The sequence below is a fragment of the Phacochoerus africanus genome, chromosome 5, assembly GCF_016906955.1.
Source record: "Phacochoerus africanus isolate WHEZ1 chromosome 5, ROS_Pafr_v1, whole genome shotgun sequence".
Taxonomy (NCBI): domain Eukaryota; kingdom Metazoa; phylum Chordata; class Mammalia; order Artiodactyla; family Suidae; genus Phacochoerus; species Phacochoerus africanus.
In genome coordinates this window covers 36772300-36794978 of record NC_062548.1, presented here as the reverse complement: position 1 = coordinate 36794978, position 22679 = coordinate 36772300, and the positions used below count along the sequence as shown (strand labels likewise).

Sequence of the window (22679 nt, the reverse complement as noted above, 5' to 3'; positions counted from 1 at the left end):
TAGGGGTCTAATCGCAGCTGCCAGCCTACACCACAGCTCATGGCAACGCCAGATCCTTAACCCACCGATCGAGGCCAGGGATCGAACCCGAAACCTCATGGTTCCTAGTCGGATTCGTTAACAACTGTGCCACGACGGGAACTCCCAGGGCCTGAATCTTGATCTGGGTCGTGGCCTATGAGTATGTATGTATGTGTGAAAATTCATCAAGCTGTACACTTAACTGTGTGTGTAGGCTGTGTAGACCTGGATGAAAATGATCTCTCAGGCACACGCACACACACACACAATCACGATTTTGGGTGGACAGGGAATTAAACAACATGAAATAACATTAAGAAGAAAAAAAAAAAATCCTGGAGTTCCCGTTGTGGCTCAGCAGTTAACCAACCTGACTAGGATCCATGAGGATGCAGGTTCGATCCCTGGCCTCACTCAGTGGGTTAAGGATCCGGCGTTGCCTTGAGCTGTGATGTAGGTCACAGACGCCACTCGGATCCTGCATTGCTGTGGCTGTGGCTGTGGTATAGGCCGGTGGCTACAGCTCTGATTAGACCCCTAGCCTGGGAACCTCCATATGCCTTGGGTGCAGCCTTTAAAAAAAGAAAAAAGTAAAGAAATCCAGCCCAAGAATGGTCTCAAGAGGAACTCAGAAGCGTTAAGGAACTACCACCTGGGCTTGGCCGCCCACAGTGCCCCCCCTCCCACGACCCTCCTCCTTTCACTCCCCCCCATCCCTCCCAACCCCTCCTCCCCATCCCCCACCAGCTGCAGGGGGTGGGAGACTCTCACCCAGCAGCCTCGCCTTTCTCAGGAAATGCGTGTGGTCCCTGGGCCAGGAGACAAAGCCACCCTCTTAGCCGCTTAGCCTCCAGAAGGAGGAAGGGGAGAATTTCCTCAAGAGAGGTTCCCAGAAGTGGGATTACTGCTTGGAGGGAGTGCACACTTGGTAACTGCTGTGCCGCCTTCCGGAAGGGCCCAGACACGCCCTCCTTCCTTCTGGGAGCCCGCGACACCGCAGGGCCCACCGTCCTGCTGTCCCTCCCTCCCCAGCTGTTGGTGACCCATAAGGCCTTCTTCTGCCCACCGGACCTGCCCCAGCCCCTGGCTGCCCTCCTTGCCGTGTCCCGCCTGGCTCCTTCCACCCCCACTGCCTCACTGTTCCTGTATTTTTCCACCAAGTCCCTAGGCCTCCAGGGCCTGGAGCTGAGCTGTGCAGAATGTGGGCTCTGGAATGGGTGTGTGAGGTCAGAATGGCTCCACAGTGACCTGCTGTGTGACCATGGGTCTCTACTTAACATCTCTGTGCCTTGGGTTTTTGGTTTTTTTTTTTTTTAAACCCATGCCTGCGGCATTTGATTCCTGACCACAGAGTAACCCAAGCCACAGCAGTGACAACGCCAAGGCCTTAACTACTAGGACACCGGGGACTCCATGCACCTTGGCGACCTCATGGGGTTACCCATGAAGCTGACTTTATGGGGTCGTTGTGAGAAGGAAATGTGCAAATATAAGTGGAGCCCTTAGAATTCTCGACACAGGTTAAGTGCTCACAGCCACCCAACTGGTGTCAGGTCATCGGCTCACTGAGGCTTGGCCACCACATCCCCCCTTCTCAGGGCCATCCATCGTGCTGGGGAGCTGAACTCGCCCCCATGCCCCCTCCCTCCTCCTGGTCCCAGCTCCCCTCCTGTCTGCAGAGGCCAGCAGCTGATCGCCAAGGATTTCCTATTCCCAGGAGATGCCTGGCTGCACTCAGAGCCTCCCCGCCTGTCCACGGCTCTCTGGGGACCACAGACAGAGACCAGAGTGACAGTGGAATGGGTGGTGCTTCTTCTGAAGCTTTCTAGAATTCCATGGTTGAAAATGTGAAGCCATTTTTCCTAAGCCTAGTGCCGAAGGGTTCAGACGTGCCCTTCAGTCTCTGGATCGGGGATCTGGCACTTGGTCCCGTGTCAGGGACTGCTGTGTCCCTGTGGTCTGCCTGGGATTCAATGGGTGGCAGGACCCCTGAGTCCCTGCTGTGATGGTTGATGAATCTGCCGAGGTCCTGCCTTCTATTCTGCTTCCTCTGTCAGAACCGAAGCCTCTGCAGGATGGGGGGTGGGGGCCAGGGTTTGGGAGTGTCCTGGGGCTCCCTAGCCTGGCCATCTCCAGCTGGGAGGTGGATGCCAGGGGACACGAAAGGATGGGCCCAAGGCCACAGAGCTGTTAGGTGGCAGATTCAGGATTCTAGCCCTGGGGGAGCAGCTCTGCATCTGTGCCTCGCACCCCTAGGCCAGTGGTCCCCAGCTCCAGCAGATACCAGTGAGAACGTGCCTGCCGATGCTGGCCTGGGGACCGTCCTCTGAGAACCATGGGTCTTTGTCCTACTGTCCCCGTGGTTAGCTTTAGCTAACTCGGCCCCGTTTCTCTTTTTGCTTTGTCAGGGGGCAGACCTAGTCTGGGAGCCAGCGCATGGGACCCTCAGTGGGGCCAGGACACCAGGCTTGCCCCCCACCCCCCGCCTTCCTCCAGGGCACAGTGGTCCCATCTGACAAGTGAGACTATTGTGACCTTCTCTGCGTCTCTCTCCTGGGGGCAGGGGAGTGGGGAGGGGGAGCTGGGGGATGCTGGTGAGGAATCCTGTTACCAGGCGCCCTCAGATGAAGGCAGTTACTGAGCTTCAGAGTGTGTGTGCCAGACAGGATCATATATTTATTTATCAAACTTTTTTTTTTTTTCAGTCTTTTTAGGGCTGCCGCAGAGGCATATGGAGATTCTCAGGCTAGGGGTCTAATCGGAGCTGCAGCTGCTGGCCTACGCCAGAGCCACAGCAACGCGGGATCCGAGCCGCGTCTGCAACCTACCCCCAGCTCACAGGCAATGTCGGATTCTTAACCCACTGAGCAAGGCCAGGGATCGAACCCGCAACCCCATGGTTCCTAGTCAGATTCATTAACCACTGAGCCACGACGGGAACTCTTATTTATCAAACATTTATTGAGAGCCCTTTAGGTTCCAGGCAGGCACCGTTCTGAGGTTTTATGTGTATCAACTCACTGAATTTTCATTATGAGGTAGGGACCATCTTATCTTCATGGTGCAGGTGAAGAGGAGGAGGGGACAGAGAGGTCAAGTGCCTTGCCTGAGGTCCCACAGCAAATAAGAGATAAAAGGTCAGGCTTCCAAGCCAGGCTCAGAGGCTCCGGAATCTGTCCCAAGACCTGAGAGTGACCGTCTTGCTAATGAGAGCCCAGATCATGGCTGGGATGTGGGGAGGGCGCTGCCTGGCACTAATCCTGGCTGCCCAGGTGCGGTGGTTAAACAGTGCCCCCCCAAAGATGGAGTTCTGAGGCCGGACCGCTTGAGCCGTGCATGTGACCTCACTTGGGTTTGGAAGGTGGGCAGAGAAGTCTTTGCAGACAGAATTAAGGATCAGGAGAGGAAGGAGACCATCCTGGCTGGAGGGGGGCCCTCACCCCAGCCGCAACTGTCCTTATAAGGGAAAGGCCGGCGGAGGGCAATCTGAGACGCTCTGACAATGGGGTAGGGGCGGGGCTGCGCGAGGACGGAGCCGAGACTGGAGTCTGGCAGCCCCCTTGCTCTCAGACTTCTGGCCTCCGGAACTGTGAGAGAATGCATGTCTGTTGTTTCAAGCCATCGAGTTTAATTTCTTACAGCCGCTGTAGGAAACCGATACGCTGGGTGCCCCTGGGCAAGTCCCCTTCCCTCTCTGGGCCTCTCGGTCCCCCCCTCAGCCTCACGATGCAGCTGCTGGCTCCGCTACACACTGGCCCCTGACGCCAGCTGGCCAAGGACCCCCTTCAGGACCTGTGGAGAGTGTGGCGAGCCTCTCCTGGGACAGCCCTGGAGGGGCCCCCGTGGGGTTGTGCCTGGACCTGCCTCCCCTTCGGAACCACGAGGCTGGGCTCAGGAGACGGGGGCTCGGCCCCAGACCTTGGTGACTTGGTACCTTTGGGGCTTCAGTTTCCTCTTGTGTGAGATGGGAGCCCTCCGGCCTCCTGGGGTTGCCGGGAGCGTTCCCAGGGCTCCACCTACAAACTGGGCGCGTCCTCGGCTGCCATGAAAGTTGTCCTAGGGCCTTGAGGGAGGTTTACTGAGCACCTGCTACCTGCTTGGCTGCCCATGTGACCCCACTCAAGGAGCAGGGGTGTTGTTAGGATTATAAGGATCTCAAGGGTGGTAAGGACGGAGACATAGGTCCAGAGAGGCAAATCCTTTGTGGAAGGCACCGAGCTAGCAGGGAGCGCCAGGACCCCAGCCCAGGTCGCCCCCAACTTCTGAGCGGGGCTGGCTGCTGGAGGGGGACGTCCTCGTGGGGGTGGGGGTGGTGAGAGCTGGCCTTTTGGCTTTTTGGGATAGGGGTGGTTCATAGGGAGAGGAATGCGTATGCCTTGCATGTTCATTCCTGGATGGGTATGTGTCTGTGCACACATATGTGCACACGTGTGTGTGTGTGTGTGAGTTTTACTTTCACATTCAGTGCTGCTCAGAGGCCCTGATTCCTGTAAACCTCCTGGTCTGGTTTCCAGCAGACACTGCAGAGTGGCGGTGGGCACTGTGACCTCAGCTTGGTCTGATTTGCGGCTTCCCATTCTCGCTCCTGGGGCTGCAGCGCATGGAGAGGATGTGAATGAGGGCAGGACATCTGCCCTCACTGCCAGCTGCAGGCCCCGTCGGTTGTAGCATCTGTGGCCTGAGGGAAGTCCCACACAACCGGGTCTGGCGAAGGCAGAGCTATCTCAGGAAATGTGGGTGCATCTTAGGGACCCATATTGGGGGTCACCAGGGCCCAACCGGCCAGAGAGAAAGACTGGCGAAGAAATCCACCTACAGCGCGCACAGCTGTGTGACCCTGGGCCTCCGTTTCCCCTCCTATAAATGAGGGGTGGGGAGTTCCCGTCGTGGCTCAGTGGTTAACGAATCCGACTAGGAACCATAAGGTTGCGGGTTTGATCCGTGGCCTTGCTTAGTGGGTTAAGGATCCGGCGTTGCTGCGGTGTAGGTGGTAGACGCTGCTCGGATCTGGCGTGGCTGTGGCTGTGTCGTAGGCTGGCGGCTACAGCTCTGATTAGACCCCTAGCCTGGGAGCCTCCATATGCTGCTGGTGCAGCCCTAAAAGGACAAAAAAGACCAAAGAAAAAAAAAGGAGGGGTAGTAAGTCCTCTGTGCATGGGAGCATGCAATCATCCATGCATCCATCAGTGAAACCTCGGAGACCCAGCTATAAATGGGGCAGTCTTTGAGGGTCCTACCCTCTTCATACCCCGTGTGTGCTTCCCCAGGGAGCACGGAGCCCTGCGGGCGGATGTATCTGAGAGCGGGCGCTTCCCCTTGGCACTTCTGTTCCCCTCAGAAGGAATGCAGGCTCCCCGTTTTTATGTTCCAGTGGCCAAGTGAGAGCCCTTCGTTGATCCTGCAACTTCAGGAGTTCCCACTGTGGCTCAGCCATAACAAACCTGACTAGTACCCTTGAGGACGTGGGTTCAATCCCTGGCCTCACTCAGTGGGTTGCTGTGAGCGGTGGTGTAGGTCGAAGATGCGGCTCAGATCCCCTGTGGCTGTGACTGTGGTGTAGGCCCACAGCTGCGGCTCCCATTGGACCCCTAGCCATGCAAGTCGGCAGGCAGGGAGGCTCTGCCCTAAGGATCTGGAGGGCTCCAGTTTTATCATCCAAGGGGAGCTGGGGTCAGAAAAGACCTTCTCATCCTTTCTGGGAGTAGGGCGGTCCTCAGACTCCTGGCCTTGGTCTGAATCTGAATGCAGGCCTCATCCCAACCCCCACCCAAGGACCTGAGGCAATTGTCTGGCACCTGCACTAGTCTAGTAAGGCTGCCATGTTCTGAGGGCTTTCTTGAGCGATTTATTAACTTACAGTGATCTCCCAAAGTCCCCTAAGTGTCCCTCTTTATCTGTGGGACTTCTACAGCTACCTGTGCCTACTCCATCCCTGTCATTCCCACCTCAGGGCCTTTGCACCTGCCATTCCCTCTGCCAGGAGCGCCCTTCCCCGGAATCAGTTATCCTTCAGGTCTCAGACTAAGCATGTCCAGCTGACGGAGCCCTATCAGATACAGACCCTCTCCTTGGCGTGGGTTCGCATTGCCCCCGGCGGTCTCTAACTCTGTACCCCTTAGGAAGCTATACATTTCATAAAATCAGAGGCCTCATCTACTGTTGACTGCTGCATCCCGATGCCTGGCATATAGCAGGCATTTGGTGAATACTTGTTGAATGAAGAAATGAGTAATGGAGTTCCTGCTGTGGTGCAATGGGATGGGATTGGTGGCATCTTGGGGGCACCAGGATGCAGGTTCGATCCCTGGCCCTGCACAGTGGGTTAAAGATCCTGTGTTGCCACAGCTGTGGAGTAGGTGGCAACTGTGGTTCAGACTTGACCCCTGGCCTGGGAACTCCACATGCCTTTGGGCAGCCAAAAAAAGAAAAAAAAAATGAGTAAGGGGGGTGCGTTACTGTCATGGCGCAGGAGAAATGGATCCGACTAGAACCATGAGGTTGCAGGTTCAATCCCTGGCCTCGCTCAGTTGGGTTAAAGATCTGGCATTGCCATGAGCTGTGGTGTGGTGTAGCTGTGGTGTAGATGCTGCTCGGATCTGATGTTGCTGTGACTTTGGCGTAGGCTGGCAGCTGTAGCTCTGATTCAACCCCTAGCCTGGGAACCTCCATATGCCTTGGGTGTGGCCCTAAAAAGGAAAAAAAAAAAAAGAGTCAGGAGATCAGACTCAGTCTCTCTCTGTAAAATGGGGCCACGTCAGACCTCCCTGGCAGGGAGGCGTGGCTCAGAGGTTCTGCTTGTGCACAGCCGGGGCTCTTCCCAGGCCCTTCTGCCAGTCCTGCAAGCTCCCCGCCTGGCCCTGCCCAGCCCCTCTGCCCACAGGTCCCCAAAGACCAGCCCCAGGTTCAAGCAAATGCAAACTCTGTCTCCCAGCCCAGCGGCTGGGGCCCCTGCAAGAACCTCTTGGGGTTGACTCACACTTCCTTTGTTCCCAGCTGGGTTCACTCAAGAGTGATGCTGTTTTGCAAGCCTGAGGTTTGCGTCCTTAAGGGCAAGCGCCTGGGTGCTGTCTGCCTCAGTGACCCCACAACGAATGTCAGGCCCCACCCCGAAAACCCCAGTCTCTGGACAGTTGGGAAACGACTCTTTCTGACAGCTGGGGCATTCCGCTTTGGAGAAACCCATTTGCGGCTTTGGCGGGCAGTCATCATGTCCATCCCTCTGCCTCCCAGCCTCAGCCCGCTGGAAACCCACCAGGAAAAGGCACCTGCTGGCCTTGGGGGACCATTTCAACATCTCATGCCCCCCATTTTCCCTTCCTGCCCCAGGAAACAAGGCCTTCCTATCCTCTGCCAGGTTTTTTGGTTTGTTTCTTTTTCTGTGCAAATGTACAGGGCAATGCTTAGCCTCAGATTTTGACATCAGTTCCACTTTCACAGAACTGTGATCCTTTTGGGAAAAGGGTTCATTACAGGTACAGCATATTGGCCCGGGTTTCTTGTTTACAACCCTGGAGGGATTTTCATGTAAATCAGGTCACAGCACTCAGGGGGCGGGCTCCACGTCCCCATTTTTGGTTTGAAAAATAGGTTCTTAGAAGCCACATGGATACTGATCAGAGGTCATCCTTGGCAAAGGAGAAAAAGTCAGCCAGAGCTTCTAGGCAAGAACCAGTCACTTTTTTGGGTAACATTTAACCCGTTTTCATCACATCTGCCCACGGAAAGGACTCAGAGTTGGCCTCCTATTGGCTGTGTGGTCTTGGGCAGGTTTGTTAACCTCTCTGAGGCTGGGTTCCTTGGGGTAGATTTAGGGTGCAGTTATCCCTGGATACTTTTTTTTCCTGGTTTGAAACTTTTTTTTAAAAAAATCAAGAGGGAGTTTCTGTTGTGGCTCAGTGGAGTAGGAATCTGACTTGAATCCATGAGGACGCAGGTTCGATCTCTGACCTCGCTCAGTGGGTTAAGGATCCAGCGTTGCCATGAGCTGCGGTGTAGGTTGCTGTGACTGTGGCATAGACTGGCAGCTGCAGCTCCGATTTGACCCCTAGCCTGGGAACTTCCAGATGCTGTGTGTGTGGCCCTAAAAACAAAATTTTAAAAAGTAAAAATAACGATGAAATTCACCTAACATAAAATTAACCATCTGAAAGTGACCCATTCAGTGGTGCTTGGCACACCCACAGTGTTGTATAACCACCAGCTTTGTCTAGTTCCAAAACATCCTCAGCCCGAAGGAGACACTGTACCCATTAGCAGTCACTTCCACTCCTTCAATGCGCTTTAAGCATGAATCTGTCCTGCTGGACTCTCCTGGGTCTCCTAGGCTGAGTCCCTTGAAGAGGAAATGGTGTTTTCCAGCTGGGCCACAGCCAGTGACAACAGGCAGCTTGCGGTCATTTGCATGGAGTCGCCCATCCTGGGGCTTGGATTCTGCTCTGGGGGTGTGTGTGCGTGCATGCACGCACATGTGTTTGAATTTTAGCAGTTCTGTGAATTTTAACACAGGGACTCATGTTAACTGCCACCACAACCTGCATACGAAATAATTCCATCACCCCCAAAAGCTTCCTCCAGATGCCCCTGTTGTTAGCCCCCTCCATCCCCCCAGTCTCTGGCAGCCACTCATCTATTTCAATCCTTATGGCTTTAGCCATTCCAGAATGTTGTGTAAATGGAATCCTACATATAGTATGTGAACTTTTGAGTCTGGCTTCCTTTGCCCAATGTAGTGGACTTGAGATTCCTCCAAGTTGCTGTGTGTCTTTTTTGTCCTTTTTTTTTTTTTTTTCCTTCACCCACGGCATGCAAAATTTCCCGGGCCAGGGATCAAACCTGAGCCGCATCAGTGACTAGAGCTGCAGCAGTGACAACGCCGAGGCCTGACCTGTTAGGCCACCCGGGAATTCCTGGCCTTTCCTTTTTATGGCTGAGTAGTATTTCCTGGTGTGGCTGTAGTGCAGTTTGCTTTTCTATCCACCTGTTGAATGTCATCTGGGTTGTCTCCAGTTTGGGGTGATTGTCAAGAGACTGCTATAAACATCTGTATTTTTGTGTGCACTTAAGTTCTCATTTCCCTAGGGTAGATACTCAGGAGTGAGACTGCTGGGTTGTAGGGAGAGTATATGCAATTCTTCTCCATTTGACCCTGGGTAAGTTAAACCACTCTGGGCCTCAGTCTCCCCGATCTGTGAAATGGGTAAAATAACAGCACCTGACTCATCAGGTTACTGTGAGGCTGGACTGAGCTGCTGGGTGTAAGGCGCAGAGTAAATGTTCAATCATCGTTGTCTCTCTTTTTTTTTTTTCTGGGGCGGGGAGGGTATCATCCGTGTCTTTGGCCAGGTTTTCGCCTGCAGCAGAGGGCAGGTTTCCAGCCAGGGTTGGCATGAGAGGTAAGGTTCGAGGGTTTCCTTGGGACCAGGGGATTTCCTTTCTGGGGCCAGAGGTTGAAGTCCTGGGAAATTCATTTTCAAGTCCTATCTACAGGGGAGCTGTGAGTTAGGATGACCTGGCTCCTTCATTCCATAGAAGGGGAAACGGAATTCTTTGCAGAAAATTCAAGTCCTTTGCTCGTTTTGAAATTTGCATTGTCTTTTTGTTACTGAGTTGCAAGGTGTTCTTTATATATTCTGGATACTGGACTTTCATCAGATATATGATTTGTTAAGATTTTCCCCCATTCGGTAAATTGTCTTTTCTTTCTTCCTTCTTTTTTTTTTCTTTCCATTTTTGGCCTCCCTGCAGCCTATGAAGTTCCCTGGCCAGGAATCAGATCTGAGCCAAAGCTGAGACCTAAGCCAAGGCTGCAGCAATGCCAGATCCTTAACCCGCTGTGCCAGGCTGGGGGTCAAACCTGTATCCCAGCTCTCCCAAGACACTGCCAGAGCGGAAAACTGTCTTTTCTTTCTTTGTAAGTTCTTTGATGTCTTTTTTTTTTTTGCCTTTTCTAGGGCTGCTCCCACGGCACATGGAGGTTCCCATGCTAGGGGTCCAATCAGAGCTGCAACGCTGGCCTACACCGCAGCCGCAGCAACGCCGGATCCTTTAATCCACTGAGCAAGGCCAGGGATCAAACCCGCAACCTCAATCCTAGTCGGATTCATTAACCACTGAGCCACAACGGGAACTCCAAGGTTCTTTGATATGCATACATTTTTAATTTTGATGAAGTCCAATTTCTCTTTTTTTTTTTCTTGCTTATGCTTTTGGTGTCATTTCTAAGAATCCACCGCCATATCCATGGTCACTAAGATCTATCTATCCCTAGGTTTTCTTCTAAGTGTCTTATGGTTTTGGTTCGTACATGTAGGTCTTGGGTCATGTTGTGTATGGCATGAGGTAGGGGTCTAGCTTCCTTCTTGTGTGTGTTGTTCCAGCACCATTTATTGAACAGACTCCTTTCCCCCACTGAATGATCTTGTTGACCTTGTCAACAAGCAGCTGGCCCTGGTATATAGTTTGCATTTGGACCCTCAGTTTCCTTCCATTGATACATATGCTTCTCCTGTGTCAGTACCAGGCTTTAGGCTTAGTGCCTTTTGGAGCCTCGGTTTCCTTCTCTGTCAAGTGGTGCTGGAGGGAGGTCCCTGGCAGGGGTTTGGGGATCAAATGAGCCGAAGAAGATACAGCAGCTGGCACCATGCCTGGCTTACAGTGGTTGTGGCCGAAGAGTTGCTGTTGTGATTAGGATTAGCCTGGAAGGATTCTCACTTCCAAAAGGTGGCTCCTCCAGGAAGCTGGAAAGGGGGCTGGCCACTCGGAGTGTGCAGTGGGGAGCCAGGCATTGTTGGTGCAGGGGGCCAGGTGTCAGTCATCCTGCACTGAGGCATGAAGCTCCACCTCTTCCTCCTGATCTCCCCTGAGCCCTGCACAGAGCTGCCTGTGCTGCCGATTCCATGGCCTGGGCCTGTGGAAAAGAGGACCCCATGCTCTGACGTGTGGTCCTGAAAAGAGGCATCAGAGGCTGAGAAGCAACAGTCTGTCCAGTGATAGTCTGTGAATGAAGGAATAGGAGGCCTGCTTGTCACTGGGTGGGGGCTGGGTCTTGGAGTCACTCTAGGGTCCTCCTCCCCAAGATTCTGACCAAGGAAGGCTCTGGTGGGGCCTTGGAACATTTAATTACACCCCCCCCACACACACACACACTTTTTTTTTTTTAAGGGCTGCACTTGCGGCATATGGAGGTTCCCAGGCTAGGGGTCGAATCAGAGCTGCAGCTGCCAGCCTATGCCACAGCCGCAGCAATACCAGATCAGAGCCGCATCTGCGACCCACACCATAGCTCACGGCAACGCTGGATCCTTAACTCACTGAGTGAGGCCAGGCATCGAACCCAAGTCCTCATGGATACTAGTTGGGTTCGTTACTCCTGAGCCACAATGGAACTGCCTCATTGGATTATTGAAAGGATTGTACAGTGGGGAGTTCCCATTGTGGTGCAGCGGAAACGAACCCAACTAGCATCCATGAGGATGCAGGTTCCATCCCTGGCCTTGATCAGTGGGTTAAGGATCCAGTGTTGCCCACTGCTGCCCACCACAGCTGAGGTGTAGATTGCAGATGCGGCTCAGATCTGATGTGGCTATGGCTGTGGCTGTGGCGTAGGGCGGCAGCTGTAGCTCCGATTAGACCTGTAGCCTGGGAACCTCCATATGCCGCGGGAGCAGCCCTAAAAGGCAAAAAAAAAAAAAAAGAGTTGTGCCGTGGACCCCATGTATCCACCACCTAGACTCTGCAATGGGATTTACTCGCCTTTTCACAGATCTAGTCGCCTTTCGTTCCCTCGCCACCCATCCATCTGCCTTGCTTTTTGTTGACCTTCAAAGCAAGCTGCAGACCTCTGTACATGCGCTCATCCTCTGCATACCTTATCATGAACTTTGTGAAGTAAGGTTAAAAATATCTTTTTTCGGCCACTCCCATGGTATGTAGAAGTCCCCTGGCCAGAGAACAAAACCGTGCTACAGCAGTGACCAGAGCCAGAGCAGTGACAACATCAGATCCTTAGCCACGAGGCTACCAGAGAACTCCCTAAAACACGTCCCCCCCACCTTTTTTTTTTGGTCTCGTTGAGGGCTGCTCCTGCAGCATATGGAGGTTCCCAGGCTAGGGGTCGAATCAGAGCTGCAGCCACTGGCCTATGCCACAGCCACAGCAACAAAGGATCCAAGCCAAGTCTGCGACCTACACCACAGCTCACGGCAACGCCAGATCCTTAACCCACTGAGCAGGGCCTGGGATCGAATCTGAAGCCTCATGGTTACTAGTCGGATTTGTTTCCCCTGCACCACAACGCGAACTCCATGTCTTTGGGATATAACCTGTCCCTTAAGACATTTCCCCAGGATTCACCTTGGTGATGACCCAGGAGAGTGGGTAGGACCCACCTTACCTGGGGTCCCGACTATTGAAAGACACAGAAGAGGAACCCTTTGTTCCAGGTGGGGCTTTGAATCCCTGCTCCTACCTCTTACCAGGGAGCTTCCAGTGTGGTTCTTGGGCAGTTCAATCACCTGCCCGTGCCTCAGTTTCCCCATCTGTAAAATGGACTTAATAAAAGCACTTGCATCTTAGGGTTGTTCTGAGGAGTCGCAGACACTGTGCATGAAACACCTGGCGTGGTGCTTAGTACATGGTAATGAAAAATGAAAAAAATTGCCATTTTGAAGTTGTTACTGTGTGGATAATGTGCCAGAATGAACCCTTTTTCTCGGGTCTCGTTTTATTCCTGGTACCTATGAGCAGTTTGGGCCTGATCTGCTAGGAAACTGGTGAATGCATAGGTTGAGTGAGGCCATGCCCAGAATTCCCCTGGCCTTACCTTTGTCCTCAGGTGGCAGGAAACTCCCTTCCAAGGGTCTTTGATCTCACCTGGAAACGGAGGCCCAGGAAGGTGCTGCACAGGGTTGCTTTAGGGCAGCAGGTGCAGAAGGTGAATTCTCCCCGGAGGGAGGCTCACTCAGCGTGTTGACAGACCGAAGCCGTCTTCTCATGACAGTAATTTCAGATACCAGTTTTTCAATACCTGGAGCTGGTGAAACACTTGGCTCCTGGATATTTTGCAGGAAGTACCAAGGAGCTTCATACAAGCTAAAACACAACCTGCTTAGGTGCCCGACAAGAGCTTGCGTTCTAGGGACCATGCTTCCTGCCTGGTTGCCATTGGGCCATGGTCACCCATGGCTGCTTTCAGAGCCACGGAGCCTCTGCTGGTTGGCTTCTTTTAGAATTGTATATATTGCCAACATCTTTTATTTTTTAATTAAAATTTTTTTTCTTTCTTTCTCTTTCTTTTTTTTCTTTTTGGTCTTTTTAGGGCTGCACCTGTGGCATACGGAGGTTCCCAGGCTAGGAGTCAAGTTGGAGCTGTGGCTGCTGGCCTACACCACAGCCATAGCAACGCCAGATCCAACCTGCATCTGCAACCTACACCACAGCTCACGGCAACGAGAGATCCTTAACGCACAGAGCAAAGCCAGGGATCGAACACATCTTCATGGATACTAGTCAGATTTGTTTCTGCTGAGTCACGACAGGAACTCCCCCCCACATTTTTTTTTTTTTTTTGGCCGCCCTGAGACCCTCTCTTCCGGGCCAGGGATCAGACGGACCTAAGCCTCAGCTTCAGCAATGCCGGATCCTTAACCCACTGTACTAGGCTGGGGAATCAAACCTTCGTCCCAGCACTGCAGAGACAACAGCCAATCCTGTTGCACCATAGTGGGAACTCTGCTAACACTTTTTAAAATGTAGAGGTTATGCTTTAAAATTCTTAAATAATCAGAACTGGCGGGAGTTCCTGTCGTGGCTTAGTGGTGAATGAATCCGACTAGGAACCATAAGGTTGCGGGTTCGATCCCTGACCTTGCTCAGTGGGTTAAGGATTCGGCATTGCCGTGAGCTGTGGTGTAGGTCGCAGACAAAGCTTGGATCCCACATTGCTGTGGCTGTGGTGTAGGCCGGCAGCAGCAGCTCTGATTCGACCCCTAGCCTGGGAACCTCCATATGCTGTGGGTGTGGCCCTAAAAAGGACAAAAGACAAAACAAAAACAAAAACAGAACTGGCAACACTGGACCCACATTCCCATGTGGTGACCATCGGCTGAGTGTGGTCCCTTCTTGGGGGGCATATGAAGGCCCATGTGTCACTGCTACACTAGGGTCACCCGCCTGGCTGCTGTTGGCATTGGAGCTTGGACCCCCTGGTCTGCTGGTGAAATGGACTCAGACTCAAGTATTTATGGTTTAAGACAGAATGCAGTCAGTCTGCAGACTAGGACAGTGACTCTCGACAAGGGGGACTTAGCCCTGCAGGGGACATTGGCAATGTCTGAAGCCACTTTTGGTTGTCATCCTGAGGAGAATTCTATTGGCATCTCCTGGGAAGAGGCCAGGGATGCTGCTCAACATCCCGCAAGGCACCTAGGACTGCTCCCTCGACACAGGCTGACCCAGCCCCAAATGCCACCGGGCTGAGGAACCCTGGGTTAGGGGTGTTAGCACCCTGGTCTGGAAGGGAGAGGTTGACTCCAGGTGTGGGCTCAAGAATGGCTTCCTGGGGAGTTCCCATCATGGCTCAGCGGTCAGGGACCTAACTAGTATCCATGAGGATGCAGGTTTGATCCCTGGCCTCGCTCACTGGGTTAAGGATCCAGCATTGCCGTGAGCTGCGATGTAGGTTGCAGATGAAGCCTGGATCCTGTGTTGCTGTGGCTGGTGGCATAGAACTGCAGCTCCAGTTGGACCCCTAGCCTGGGAACCTCCATATGCCATGGGTGCAGCCCTAAAAGACAAAAAGAAAAAAAAAAGCTCCCTGAAGAGAAGCAGTCTTGATGGTGGCAGGAAGGTGGGTGATTGAGCCAGGCTGCAGCTGGGAGAGCTGCAAGAAGGCATATGAAGCAGAGAACAGCATGAGCAAAGGTACGGAGACATCTGTGACGGGGAGGAGGACCATGGTGTGGGCAGTGAGATGGCACCTGTGGTTCAAGGACCATGAAGTTTGGGGTCATTCGAACTTGGGTTGAGTCGTGGCTCCAGCCCTCACTCATCATGGGGCCTCAGGCTTGTCATTGCCCTAAACTTCAGTTTCATTATCTGTCAAATGGGGATAAGAAATGGGCTTATGCAAGTACCGCCTCGTCTGTTCCCACTCCTGGGTTTGTACTCTGTGTCCCAGCTCTTCTGAAATCCTGGCAGTTGGCTCAGTGTGTTGTGCTCCCTTCTCTCTGGGCCCTCCTAGTACATTTCTCTCTACCTGGAATACTCACCTTCCAGATGCTGGGATTACACCTTCGGGTTGTAAGCTGGGCACTGATGTGTTCAGACGTGTGTTTTGGAAAGTTCACTCTGCCAGCAACACATCATGGAGTTGGAGGATCTGAAGGCCAAGAGAATGGTGGGAAATTCCCAGGCCTTTATTCCAGCTCCCTTCCCCATTGCTTTCCTGACCTTCAGAGGCCTTAGAGAAGGCCAGTGTTGACCCACCAGGCTTGAAGGGGTGGGATTCTCTCTTGGTTAAAACCCTTGCTTCTTTTCAAGTTAGGAGCCTGGTTACCTTAAACTTAGGGCTGAGATATAGAGGCCAGGACCCCACAGAGGCTACTGCCAGAGGGACTGGCAAGCCACCAGCTTCTGTGAGCCTGTTTCCCCACCTTTGTAGAACAGTCCTTATAGGGTGTGTTGAGGGGGGTACATGGGCTTCTCATGACAAAGCTCTTAGGACAGAGCTGAGCTCAATTATGTCTTGGCTGTTTTAAAAACTGAGCTCTTACTGAATACTCTCTGTAAATCTGGTATTGCTAGAGGCCTAGGGAGGACAGTCTCCTGACAACTGGTCTTGATTTAAAAGATTGCTTGGTTTAGGTTGTGAATTTTGCTGATTGGGACCATGCAATTTTTTAGGAAGTAATTTTGAAACGTGCAGAAAGATTTAGCTGTAAAAATCACTAAATCCTATTAGTGATTTATAAAGTGAAAAATTGGAAATAGCCTAATGTCCACCTCTAGAATACTGATTGGTTAGATATTCTAGGGACAAATAGAACCTCATGCAGACAAGCAGATGATGAGACAAACAGAATCTTATGCAGTCAGTCAAGAGGAAGCAGAGAGATAGTTGCTGATATGGGAAGATGTTTATTATTAAGTAAAAGCACTATACAAAACAATATTTGTGTATAAAAATATAAATAAGCATATATATTTTAAAACTTATACAGCCTTATCTCTCAACTCAATTCTCGATTCCTCTCAATAAACATGCCTCATCATGGCAACTATTCATTTCAGTATTTTCTAGTATTTTTTGGCCCCAGAGAACCGCTCTGTGCTAGGCGATGTAAAGATGACTACTCACATTCTCCAGGTGACTTGCGTGCACGCCTAATTTTGAGGTGCGTGGAAACAAGGAGTTCTTTACCTCTCCTTCATTCATTTTTTTCTCTTCTAATTAATTTCATCCATTCGTTCCCGGCTTGGGGGCCTTTATTTACTTTACGTACGCATGCGCACTCTGGGGGCCGCGCGATCTGTGGCCCCGCCCCTCGGCGCCGCTCATTGGTCGGCCCCGGCTACGCGCCCCTGATTGGTGGCCGCGGATCAGGCGCTATCAAAGTTGGCGGGAAAGCGGCGGGGCAGAATGGCGGCAGCGGCGTCCACGGACTCGTCTTCCGGCGGCGGCCCTGGGGCCGTGAGGCTGCCGCGGTCGCCGCCGCTCAAGGTGCTGGCGGAGCAGCTGCGGCGCGACGCGGAGGGCGGCCCGGGAGCGTGGCGGCTGTCGCGGGCGGCGGCGGGGCGCGAACCGCTGGAGCTGGCGGCCGTGTGGATGCAGGGCACGGTGGAGACGGCGGGCGGCGGTGAGGCGCGGCTGCGGGACCCGAGCGGGGCCTTCTCGGTGCGCGGCCTGGAACGGGTGCCGCGCGGGCGGCCTTGCCTCGTGCCAGGTAATGGCCGGTTTCGAACCCGCGGATGACCCTCTCGGTTTGTACCGCCCAAGGGCGGGGCCTGGTCTTTGCCTCGCTGGTCCCCCGCCTGAATACTATTCCTTCCTGCTCTTCTCCAGCTAAGCGCCACCCAGCTGTTCTGATGATAAGCATCACCTGCTGCCCCGTTCAAAGTAAATTACAGGTCTTTCTTGGACGCCACCAGCCCTGCATCTGTATTTGTAACAACACTCCCCTCCCTAGGGGTGATTCCTCCTCCTCCCACCCCTGTCACATTTTGGAATAATCATAGTGGGGAACTTGTGTTCATCCTTAAGGTCTGGACTCAAAGTGTACCTTGATTAAGGAAGCTCTCCTGAACCCCAGGAATGAGGAGTCCTGTTGTACCTCTCCTTCATGGAACTGTCCTGAGCCGTAGTTCACTGTTTCCTTTATTTGTTTATTTATTTATTTATCCATCCTTTTTAGGGCTGCCCCTGAGGCATATGGAAGTTCCCAGGCTAGGGGTCTATTGGGAGCTACAGCTGCTGGCCACAGCCACAGCCACGCCGGATCCGAGCCGCGTAGCTCACGGCAACACCGGCACCTTAATCCAGTGAGCAAGGTCGGGGATTGAACCTCAACCTCATGGTTCCTAAACCTCAAGATTCCTAGTCGGATTTGTTTCCGCTGAGCCACGATGGGAACTCCCCTGCCGTTTCCTTTTAAACCAGTGGTGCGCAAACTTACCCTGAGGGCTTGTTAAAACCTTTGATGACTGGGCGCCAGCCTCAGAGTTTCAGAGTCTGTAGATCTGGGTGGGGCTGAGAATTTGCATTTCTAACCAGCTCCCAGGGCCTTTGGGCGCCACTGGCCTGGGGGGTCACACTTTGAGAAATACTGAGCCACCGACTACAGCAGGGTGGGGACTGTCTTTCTGACCCCTATTCTCAGCAGGAGGTTGAGCTTCCCGCCCCTGACCCTTTGTGACTGAGCTCCCTGGAGCACTTTGCTTAATCTTTCTGGACCTCTTTCCAAAGGGGAAATTCCTGCCTATGTGTGGATTCAGTACATTTTTTTAAAATGGCCTTAACATAGCTCCTAGCTCATAGGGTTCAAAAAATTGTGACCATGGTTTTTTGCTATGCAGTGCGCCTGCGCACGTGTCGCCCACCCCTCCGTCACCCTCAGCCTCCCCCTCTGTCTGCCCTCCGTTGATTGCAGTGTTAGCCTAGCCCAAGGTCGGCAAACGACCGGCCCTCATCTCTCTTTGCACAGCCTAGAAGCTAAAAATGTCTTTTACCTTTTCTATTTTGCCTTTCTTTTTTCTTTTCTTTCTTTCTTTCTTTCTTTTTTTTCTCCCCCCTGGTCTTTTTAGGGCAGCACCTGCAGCATAGTTCCCAGGCTAAGGGTCGAATCAAGCTGAAGCTGCAGGCCTTCGCCACAGCCCTAGCAGTGCCAGATCAGAGCCACATCTGCCACCTACACCCACAGCTCATGGCAATGCAGAGGGCTTAGCCCTCTGAGTGGGGCCAGGGATCGAACCAGCATCCTCATGGATTCTGTCGGGTTTGTTACCACTGAGCCACAAGGGGAATGCCTACCCATTTTCAAATGGTTGAAAAAAAAACCAGATTTCATGTGGGAAAGCGTATGAAACTCAAATATCAGTCTCCATAAAGTTTTATTGGAACACAGTCGTTTAGATACTGTCTGGGGCTGTTTCCTGTTACAGCTGTAGGCTTGAATAGTTGAGACAGAGACTCTATGACCTGCAAAGCCTGAAGTATTTAGTATCTGGCCCTTTATAGGAAAAGGGTGCCGGCCTTTGGCGTAGTGTATGGCCTGAGCTGTTTGGTGTCTTGGCTCCTAGGCAGTGTTCTTGTCTGGGGCTGTCTCCTGTATCAGGCCCCAGCCCTGGCATAAGGTTGGCACTGGTAGGTACCTTAGTGGGCATTGCACATTGGTGAACCAATCTGATTTACCCACTGGCCTGGATGCATACCTGGGCCTGGCCATTTCCTCTTGCTGATTAATACCAGGGCTTGGTTGACTAGTTAGTCACTGCCTTCATGTAGGGAGTCAAGAATAATAAGCAAGCCCCTAAAACACACCGCCGCGTTGTATGCGTGCACCATGTGTGCAGAAAAGGGACCGCTGATCCAGGCCCGGGTAGTCAGGGGATGAAGGCCTGTGGGAAGGTGGGGGGGATAGTCAAGAGAGACTTTGGGGGTGTGGGGATGGGGAGAGGGCATGGGTAGAATGAACCGGACTAGTAACCAGATTGTCTAATCTCGGGAGCAGAGGGCTCAGGTCTTTGTTTTTTTGGTTTTTTTTTTGGGGGGGGTGCCTTTCTGTCTTTTTAGGGCCGCAGGTGCTGCATATGGAGGTTCCCAGGCTAGGAGTCCAATCAGAGCTGCAGCCGCCCACCTATGCCACAGCCACAGCCACGCAGGATCCGAGCCACATCTGTGACCTACACCACAGCTCACAGCAATGCCGGATCCTTAACCCATTGAGCGAGGCCAGGGATTGAACCTGCGTCATCATGGATGCTAGTCGGGTTTGCTAACTGCTGAGCCACGACGGGAACTCTGAGAGGGCTCAGGTGTTTGAATTCATCTGTCTAATTGTGTTACACAGCTTGGTACGGGCAGGTTTTGTGTCTGGATTTTGGATGGATTTCCTGTTTATCGCTCCGGTTGGCATCTCTCTGGGCTTGGTCTTCCTTTCCTGGGTCTGCAGTCATTTTCTGAGGTTCCATCTCCACCAGCCTTTTAGGGCCATTCAGAGCACATGGCAAGTGTGTTTTCAGAACTAGTCTCCATCGCCAAGGAACCCTGTGCTACTTGCCCAAGTAGAATGGAGAGGCGGGTTCAGGATCCCTGAGTCCATAGAGCCGGGTGTTGAAGACCAGAGGGTAAGGTGTCCGCTGGCCTGGCTTCCTTTGGTCAGAGCCGCAGGGCCCAAGTGCAAACCCAGCCCTGATGTTGGAAGCAATGTGATTAAAGCGGCCTCGCAGGAGCTGCAGCGGGGGGCTGGCAGCATGCCTGCTCTTCCTGCTGTGTTTGGGGTTTTTTACACAATTGAGTTTTGTGTGGTTAAGACTGGCCAAGTTTTGCTTTCAAGGAGAGAGCCACTTCCCCAAGGGAATGGGAAGAAAGTCGTGGTTAATATGTCATGAGATCATTGTGATGGCAGCCTGCCCTCTTGTTGATTTGCTTGCGGGTGCCCAGCTGGTGGCAGGAGGTGTCAGGGATTGGTCCCAGGCTGTTGGAACAACAGGGTGACGTGGGGTGCTGCCCCCGTGCCCAGCCCTCTTGGCATCATGAAGGGAAAATGGCCTTGGGGCTGTCAGGGGTTGTCTTTTGCGGAAAGAGGCCCAGTCCTGTGCAAAGAGACTGGTCCCAGACTCTGGCACTGAGCAGGGGACCGGAAGGGAGCAGCTCGAGTTTTCTGGCCCTGTTTTAGAGCAGCCTTATTTTACCTCCTCCTCTGATGCGAACATCTCTTTCAATACCTTGGGCTTGACAGCTTTGTGCGTGATGGCAGGGTGCTGTGATTTTTAACATTTTAAAACCAGAAATCAAGGAGTTCCCGTTGTGGTGCAGTGGTTAACAAATCCAACTAGGAACCATGAGGTTGCGGGTTCGATCCCTGCCCTTGCTCGGTGGGTTAAGGATCCGGTGTTGCTGTGAGCTGTGGTGTAGGTTGCAGACGTGGCTTGGATCACGTGTTGCTGTGGCTGTGGCGTAGGCTGGTGGCTATAGCTCCAATTCGACCCCTAGCCTGGGAACCTCCATATGCCGTGGGAGCGGCCCTAGAAAAGGCAAAAAGGCAAAAAATAAAATAAAACCAGAAATCAAAGAAAATACAGAGGTCACTCTCCAGGTTCAATGTGGCTCTGACTGTCACGTTGTGTATTTCGATTTCCAGCTGCCTTGGCAATTTGCTATCTCTCTCTGCATTTTTGGGTGTCCTGTTTGCCTCTCTCTGATAAAGTTAAGCCCTCTCAAGGACTGGGTCTCTGTTTTGTTTTTATTTGCTCTTTATCTTTATTTATTTTCTCTGTGCCTGTGAACTTTACCGCCGGGCCTCTCTTCTTCCAGGAAAGTATGTGATGGTGATGGGAGTGGTTCAGGCCTGCAGCCCTGAGCCCTGCCTGCAGGCTGTGAAGATGACGGACCTTTCCGATAATCCACTCCACGAGAGCATGTGGGAGCTGGAAGTGGAAGATTTACACAGGAATATTCCTTAGATGGTGTGGGAACCGTCCATAAAAGCAGCCGAAACACTGAAACAGCTCCGGTTCTTATACCATCTGGATTTCATGGCCACCACTCAGTATACATTTCTCAAAAGCATATCTGAGAGCTTAGCTCCAAGGAGTCCGGATGTAGGATTTCTAAATCCTGGGACACATCAGTGAACTCGGCCCCTGCTGCCCCTTGCTTTGACTGTTTGCTGATGAAAAGCAGATGTTTCGTTTGGTTCTCTGTCTCTCTCTCTCTCTTTCTTTCTTTCTTTTTTTTTTTTTTTTTTGCTTTACATGGGTTAACGCTCTCTTCCTAAAGCACCCAGGAATCTCCCGTCGCATTTGCCAAGTTTTACAAGTGATGATGCTTTTTCCATGACCACCACGACCCAGTTTTACGAGGCAAAATTTGAATCTCGGTCTCTGCCCACGGAGATTAAAGTGTGGTTCTGGGCAGGAAAACAGACTGCATGGAAAAGGAATGACCTCATGGCTCCATGGCTCCCCCGTCAACAACTTCCATGTCCAGTTTGCAAGTCCAGCGGGGTGTTCTCTAGCTGCAGGCCCTGGGGCCTCTCAAAGACGCAGCCCTCTTCCTGCTTCGGATGCCGCTCAGCCCTGGGGGGGAAGGTCCCTTCCCCGCAGGTGGGGACCGTGAAGTCTGCCCTTCTTCCTTCACTTGGGATGTTGAAACCCTTCCAGAGTTTCTTGTTGAAACCAAAGTCAAGGTTAAGAAGGACTTCCAGGCACGAATGAAACTTTTGGTGAGACTCTGGGAGGGAGACACCGTCCTGGGTCAGTGTCTGCGCTGGGTTTTGTTGTGATTGCATTGAGTGCTGGCTTGCTGCTCTCGGCTGCTTCCCCAACATCCATTTTCCCTCGCGCTGTAAATGCCGGGCGGCCCTCATTGCTGTAGAGTTTTGCTGGGCTATTGATTTCTACCACTAATACATTGTTTTCTAGGCTGTATGTTTTTCAAATAGGTTTGTAAGCCAGCTGACATCTCTAGATAAAAAGAGCAGAAGGTACGGGAGTTCCCACAGAGGCCTCCCTCGGTTTCCGCTGCTGTTAACATCATGCCGGGGTGCGCTCCGTTTGTTGAAATGGATGAGGCGGCACCAATACAGTCTTATTAAGTAAAGCCCATCATTTAGGTACGGCCAGGCTTTGTGCTGTGTGCAGTTCAGTGCGTGTCACAAAGGCCTCATCATATCATGTGTTCACCATTAAAATATACAGAATACTTTTGTTTCCCTAAAAATCCTCTGAGCTCCCCCAGTTCATCCTGCCCTCCCCCTAACCCCAGGCCACCACTGATCTTTGTGCGTCTCCATAGTTTCACTTTTCCAGAATGTCGTGTGGTTGGAATCCCATGTACGGAGCCTTTTCAGAGCGGCTGCTTCTGCTCAGCAACGTGCAATGAAGGTTCGTCCCTGTAGTTCTGTAGCCTGAGCGCTAGTTTCTCTTTCTCCTGACTCATCCTC

The 22679-nt window shown here is 52.5% G+C and overlaps 1 protein-coding gene across 1 annotated transcript; it reads left to right on the top strand.

Moving 5' to 3' along the window:
- Nucleotides 1-16647: 16647 nt before the first annotated feature.
- On the top strand, nt 16648-21327 carry RMI2 (RecQ mediated genome instability 2). The gene is made up of 2 exons (XM_047780493.1): nt 16648-16961; nt 21050-21327. Exons 1-2 carry the CDS (start codon nt 16658-16660, stop codon nt 21196-21198), a joined length of 453 nt encoding a protein of 150 aa, XP_047636449.1. The 5' UTR covers nt 16648-16657; the 3' UTR covers nt 21199-21327.
- Nucleotides 21328-22679: the final 1352 nt, after the last annotated feature.

Excerpts from the sequence above, each read along its gene's own strand:
- RMI2 (XM_047780493.1), top strand. The coding sequence starts at position 16,658 with ATGGCGGCAGCGGCGTCCACGGACTCGTCTTCCGGCGGCGGCCCTGGG. Across the intron at positions 16,962-21,049 it reads GCGGCCTTGCCTCGTGCCAG|GAAAGTATGTGATGGTGATG; the intron begins GTAATGGCCGGT and ends CTCTTCTTCCAG.